The sequence below is a fragment of the Coregonus clupeaformis genome, chromosome 24, assembly GCF_020615455.1.
Source record: "Coregonus clupeaformis isolate EN_2021a chromosome 24, ASM2061545v1, whole genome shotgun sequence".
NCBI classification, from domain to species: Eukaryota; Metazoa; Chordata; class Actinopteri; order Salmoniformes; family Salmonidae; genus Coregonus; species Coregonus clupeaformis.
Window position 1 is genome coordinate 1581905 of NC_059215.1, and position 6276 is coordinate 1588180.

Consider the following 6276-nt stretch of genomic DNA (forward strand, 5'->3'; position numbering starts at 1 on the left):
TATTAAACAAAATTGCATTTATTTTGCTATAAATCACAACTCGCACTTGTGCCCATACTTGACTTGACTATTTTTATATAATGCTTGCACTGTAGAGCCCTGACTATGACCACCCGCCGACGTGGCTAGTGAATTAGACATTTCAGGCCCTGCTACCAACGCATGTCCAGAACGCATAAGAGGAGATTACCGTGACCGTTGTCACCTGAAATTTTACTGCAGTCATGAGTCATGACTGCCGGTGTGGCGGTAATACGTTCACCTCAACAACCCTACCCTTCCAACGACGTCAAGAGTTGGGACATCCCAAGGATCCAATTTAGACTTTTCCTTGGCATTATAATTCATACGTTTTAGAGGATCGAGACAATGAATGACGTAATCAAGTCAGTCTGTATCATGGTGTCAATTCTTTCCCAAGTACAGAACTCAGAGTCCTCAAAATGTCACTTCCTCGGTTGTCATTTCCTGCCCAGGAGCAAATTAGCCCTCATGACTTTGGGCACATGACGCACGGTGAGGGACACCCTGGTGCCTCGGGTTAGTGTGGCCCCTGGCAGGACCCCGGCAGCGAGCAGGTTGGCCACCCTTTCAGTGAGGGAGTCGTGGTGCGTCCCCTGGATGCCGTGGAGGAGGCGCTGGTACATGTCGTCCTGGAGGATGAGGAGGCTCCGCGGCCGCACCAGCAGAGACAGGAGGTAGCGGCTCTCCTCAGTCTGTGGCATCTCATCCAGCTGGGGATGCAGTGAGTGACAAGACGTTAGTAGGCTAGTTCCAGCAATTCGGTGCCTTTTAAGAAGAGTAACTTGGTCCAAAAAAATTTTTGATTTCACCTCAATATAACATTGTCATAAAGAGCACATGTTCAACTTCATAAAAACAAGTTCCCATTTTAAGAGGTTAAATAAATAAGTAATAGTAAGTGCCTATTGAGTGCCAAATACAGTAACATGGTTGACGATTTATTTTTAAAATCAGCCATAAATCCCTTTATGACATGGGGAATGGAATCTTGGTGTGCAACAAGGAGTGGAATTTAATGCGAGCTTCACCCCAAAAAATGTAATTGTTAAAACATTTCTAGCCTGTCTATCTATGGTTAGGTAACAGGGTTGACGTGCTATGCTCGACCCGCTCAATTTTCCAACACAAAACACCAGAAAATGACCAAAAGGAGTAGAACCAGCTCACCTGCTTTTACTCTATGATTTGACTATATGTTGACTTTCTTTTGAACAAATATTTTTAAAAGGAAAAGTTTCACCATATTAAAACGAAAGTTCAGTTCACGTAACAGGGTTGACCTTAAAGGTAGACTCAGCGAAATGACGTTGCCACGAGCAGCACCGCAGACAAGCGAGATGCAAGACTTTGCTCTCACAGTATCTGTGCATGTGCACGGGTTCACCGCGGCACCAAAACAGCAGAGAAGTTGAGCCTCGCGCTTCAACATTCTTAATAGTTGAGGAAATTAACCCACTATGCTGTTTACTTGTGCATCTACATCATATCGCTGAGTCTACCTTTAAAATGAGGGACAGATATAAATGAAATCACTAATCACATTAAATAAATAATCTTAAAAAATGACTGTGGAACGACCCAGTAATACTAATGTCTTGTAATAGTATAAGTCTGCATGTCATCTACAGTGTCTGTATAAACAGTGCATTCGGAAAGTATTCAGACCCCTTGACTTTTTCCACATTTTGTTAAGTTACAGCCTTATTATCAAATGGATTAAATAGTTCCCCCCCCCCTCATCAATCTACACACAATACCCCATCATCCTTCTACCCCCCCTTACCCCACCCCCAAAAAACAAAAACATATTGTAAAGTGGTTATCCCACTGGCTATAAGGTGAATGCACCAATTTCTAAGTCGCTCTGGATAAGAACGTCAGCTAAATGACGTAAGTGTAAAATGTAATGCCGAAGCAAAAACAGGTTTTTGATTTTTTTTGCAAAAATCTTAAAAATTAACTCAAATATCACATTTACATAAGTATTCAGACCCTTTCCTCAGTACTTTGTTGAAGCACCTTTGGCAGCGATTTCAGCCTCAAGTCTTCTTGGGTATGACGCTGCAAGCATGGCAGACCTGTATTTGGGGAGTTTCTCCCATTCTTCTCTGCAGATCCTCTCAAGCGCTGTCAGGTTGGATTGGGAGCATTGCTGCACAGCTATTTTCAGGTCTCTCCAGAGATGTTCGATCAGGTTCAAGTCCGGTCTTCCCTAGATCCTAACTAGTCTCCCAGTCCCTGCCGCTGAAAAACATCCCCACAGCATGATGCTGCCACCACCATGATTCACCGTAGGGATGGTGCCAGGTTTCCTCCAGACGTGACGCTTGGCATTCAGGCCAAATAGTTAAATCTTGGTTTCATCAGCCCAGAGATTCTTGTTTCTCATGGTCTGAGAGTCCTTTAGGTGCCTTTTGGCAAACTCCAAGTGGGCTGTCATGTGCCTTTTACTGAGGAGTGGCTTCCGTCTGGCCACTCTAACATGAAGGCCTGATTGGTGGAGTGCTGCAGAGATGGTTGACCTTCTCCCATCTCCACAGAGGAACTCTGTCCGAGTGACCATCGGGTTCTTGGTCACCTCCCTGACCAAGGCCCTTCTCCCCCGATTGACCGGGCGGCCAGATCTAGGAAGAGTCTTGGTGGTTCCAAACTTCTTCCATTTAAGAATGATGGAGGCCACTGTGTTCTTGGGGACCTTCAATGCGGCAGACATTTTTTGGTACCCTTCCCCAGATCTGTGCCTCGACACAATCCTGTCTCTGAGCTCTACGGACAATTCCTTCGACCTCATGGCTTGGTTTTTGCTCTGACATGCACTGTCAACTGTGGGACCTTATATAGACAGGTGTGTGCCTTTCCAAATCATGTCCAATCAATTGAATTTACCACAGGTGGACTCCAATCAAGTTGCAGAAACATCTCAAGGATGATCAATGGAAACAGGATGCACCTGAGCTGATTTTTTTATTTAATCAATTTTAGAATAAGGCAGTAACGTAACAAAATATGGAAAAAGTCAAGGGGTTAGAATACTTTCCACATACACTGTATCTGTATATTGAGCGTGTGAAATGCGCTCCACAGATTAAATATTATCATTATTATTACATGTTGGCATCTATTTTTCACATATTTATTAATGAGAGCAGACACAGTGATGTGTTGGGAAGCTCACCTCCTGGGCGTTGATGGGCCTGTAGAAGTCCAGCAATGTGTGGGAGCCCAGGCTGATGGTCGTCACTGTGGGGTGGTACAGAGGCCCATCCTCATGGGGCTGTGACAACACCCCCCCCCCCCCTACAGTAAGCAGTAGCCAAATCACCACCTTCTACCAGGTGCTGGTCATATACAAAATTAACACAATGACACAAAAGCAAAGAAGTACCACACACAATGGAATGTCTTGAACACTTCTTTTCACACACAAAAGTGCACAAGAATATCAGTGTTACTATCACAGAGTGGTAATGACTGAACCTGATGTGAGGACTGTACCATTATTCCCTCCCCTGGCTTGTATTCGTTCACCAGCACATGATTGGCAGTCTTCCCAGCAAATGCACCAAGAGCAGAGATTCTCTCGCAGTGCTTCAGGAGCCAATCAGGAAGCTGCTCTCCAAGCATCCCTTTCGGACGAGGCAGCCCACCTGTATTAAGTATGGCATAGAATAGCATTTCACCCAGCAGTCATATCATTCACAATTCACCTCACATTCAGTTTTAATCACTGACATACCCCAGTTCTGGAGCCTTCTGTTAGATAACTGCGTCCATTTAGTTTTTGGTGCCTTATACACCTGGAACAGCATTAGAATAAAGGCATTTCATTATGTCATGTCTAGCTGGTGTTATACCTATACATGTGCAGTGCATCTGTCACCCCCTCGCCTTGTATTCCATTACCTGTTGTAATAGGTGAGCCTCCTCATCCTCTGTTATGAAATCTGGAATGTAGTAAACCGTTGGTGGAGCCTAAAAATGTAAATATCCATTGTCAGATATTAATATTCATTGCACATTTAACCTTTTAATATAACGTATGCCTACCTAGAGCTAGACTAGTTAGTAGCAATGATTATGATGACGTTTTCCCTTTCATCTGTGCTAGCATCAGATGCAAGCTAGAAAAAGATTGGCCAACTAGCTAAATCTATTAGCATCGTATCTAGCTAGCAAACGTTTGTTACAATGAAATAAAAATATAATCACAGGAGTTCCGAGCATTATAGATAGCTAATTAGCACAGGTGGTTGCCTTTTGTCATCCTTAAACAAGTACTGTAACATGGAGATATGGCGTGTGGGAACACTAACCCTATCAAGGTGTGTATCAATAAAACATGTTTTTTATTGTTATTTCTCGGTGATATGAAAGATAAGGTGCTTATGCTTCCAAAAACCGTAACTCAAGCGACGCATGTTAATGTTTAGATTGAGCGTCGGGCCTCTTAACAAAATTACAGAACACGCCTTCGTCCAATGACTTATGTGTAATGTAAAGGAGAGTCATGACTAAGCCTCAGCTAGCTGACAAACATTACGATAACAGAAGTACATGAGAGGGGGTGGTAAAGTTATTCTTACGTCTTTCACGACATATCGTTCCAAATCCTCCAAAATAGTGCATGGGTGTTCCATATCTCCTTGTGAAAGTTGACATTGAATGCCTGCTAAAAGTGGCTGTGATTGTTGGAAGTAACGTTAGCTAGCTAAATTAGCAGCTTGCTAGCTAGTAACCAAACTTGCACCTGTACTCGCCTTATCCCTAAATAAAAAAAAGTATTAACCGTAGCTACTATGAACACAACACAGTCATGTTATATTAAAGGACAAATAAGAGTAATCGGTAGCTAATTGTTATAGAAGCATTTTACCTGATACGTTTATTCGATTCTTCTTCTAGAGCTTTAACGGCTGACTTGAATCTATATGTAGTTAAATATTGCCACCTACTGCACTGGAGTATATTGCAACGCAGAGGGTCATTAGTATTTTTTGCAATGAAGACTACGTTATTATTTGATCGAGCTCAGTGGTTTAGTAGCCTGGTGACCGTCGCCGTTCAGCTATTACATTCCACTCCTCTCATTTGCCAAAGGTAAAAAGACTCGGTACCAAATGTTATATACTGACAAGATACATGTCTCTCCGCCTTAACAATGGGAGTCGTTTCCCACAAAGCGGCACGGCAGGCTGTCTAGCTCCCGCCTTTCTTTGGATTGGTGGATACTTAAGCAATAAAGCCCGAGAAGCCAGTGTTTGGAGGATATATTGGCACGGGTGTTGTTAGGCCCAAGAATAAGTTATTAGGCCCAAGACAATATATCCTCCAAACACTGGCTTTGAGAGCATTATTGCTTAAGTATAGGAGGGAGCTAGACAGCCAACGGGTTACCAACATATAATGATTGACATATTTTCATTAAAAACGTGATGATTGATGATTGTATTCATACTATTTCATTCTTCCACAATATATAGTCCCGACACAAATCTAGGGTTGCTACCCAAGCCGGCTGGTCGTTCGTTCTATCTGTTCGGTTGCCAGAGACGGGATCCTTCTGTCTTTTTTATCTGTATCTATGGGCGCGACCCAGTTGTTTGTTCTAAATGTTCCATTGCCATACTGGCTGGCAACGTTCTTATCCCTTGCTTGCTAGCTAGCCAACTACGGCTAACTTACAGTCACATTAAACAGTGCGGCCAGAATAACAACAGTAGCTGCATTTGCATTTGTTTAAGCTGTTTTCTAGTGACATTTATTTAGCTACATCCATAACAATGAGCTAATGAGGCACGATTTCGCCTGGCGTAGAAAATGTGCTCAATCGTCAGGACACTGTTGTTCAGAGGAGCTAGCCAACAGCACAACTAACACAATCACTTCAAACTGAAGCTGGAAAAAACTGCAAACTAGCTGCACTTCGTTTGGTTTCACCTTTTTCAATTGACATTTCTTTGTATATATATCCATAAAAATGATGCCAGCTGATTCAAGATTTTGACTGACTGAGAAAAGCTGCCTACCTGTCTGTCTCCTCCCGACTCCAGACAAGTTCATTACTATGGGCCAGCTGGAGATCGAATTTGAATATTTAAACAATGTTGCAAATGTCGGAGAGAAAGACCGCAAGGTTTATACAAATCTCCACTGTTGAAAACTAAATGTTAGTCTAAAAGAAATGTGAGATAACATCTAGATGCTTTTTATAGTGGAGATCAAGTTTATAAATTGCCTGGCTGGGCTGATGAG

The 6276-nt window shown here is 42.8% G+C and overlaps 1 protein-coding gene across 3 annotated transcripts; it reads right to left on the minus strand.

Moving 5' to 3' along the window:
- alkbh6 (alkB homolog 6) lies at window positions 1-5112 on the minus strand. 3 transcript variants are annotated; one of them, XM_045206827.1, is made up of 7 exons: window positions 4898-5112; window positions 4608-4703; window positions 3928-3996; window positions 3761-3821; window positions 3520-3671; window positions 3200-3298; window positions 1-734 (listed from the first exon to the last, which is right to left on the minus strand). In XM_045206827.1, exons 2-7 carry the CDS (start codon window positions 4659-4661, stop codon window positions 462-464), a joined length of 708 nt encoding a protein of 235 aa, XP_045062762.1. In that variant the 5' UTR covers window positions 4662-4703; window positions 4898-5112; the 3' UTR covers window positions 1-461. The 3 variants fall into 3 exon arrangements, with proteins under 3 accessions (XP_045062762.1, XP_041701135.2, XP_045062763.1); XM_041845201.2 differs by having other exon boundaries at window positions 4608-4788; XM_045206828.1 differs by lacking the exon at window positions 4608-4703 and having other exon boundaries at window positions 3520-3821; window positions 4898-5103.
- Between the last annotated feature and the right edge of the window lie 1164 nt (window positions 5113-6276).

What these genes read in the sequence shown, in the direction of transcription:
- alkbh6 (XM_045206827.1), bottom strand. Translation starts at nt 4,661, where the DNA reads ATGGAACACCCATGCACTATTTTGGAGGATTTGGAACGATATGTCGTG. An exon ending in AGGCTCACCTATTACAACAG is followed by an intron (nt 3,822 to 3,927) that starts GTAATGGAATAC and finishes ATGCTGTTCCAG; the next exon opens with GTGTATAAGGCACCAAAAAC. An exon ending in CAGAAGGCTCCAGAACTGGG is followed by an intron (nt 3,672 to 3,760) that starts GTATGTCAGTGA and finishes TACTTAATACAG; the next exon opens with GTGGGCTGCCTCGTCCGAAA.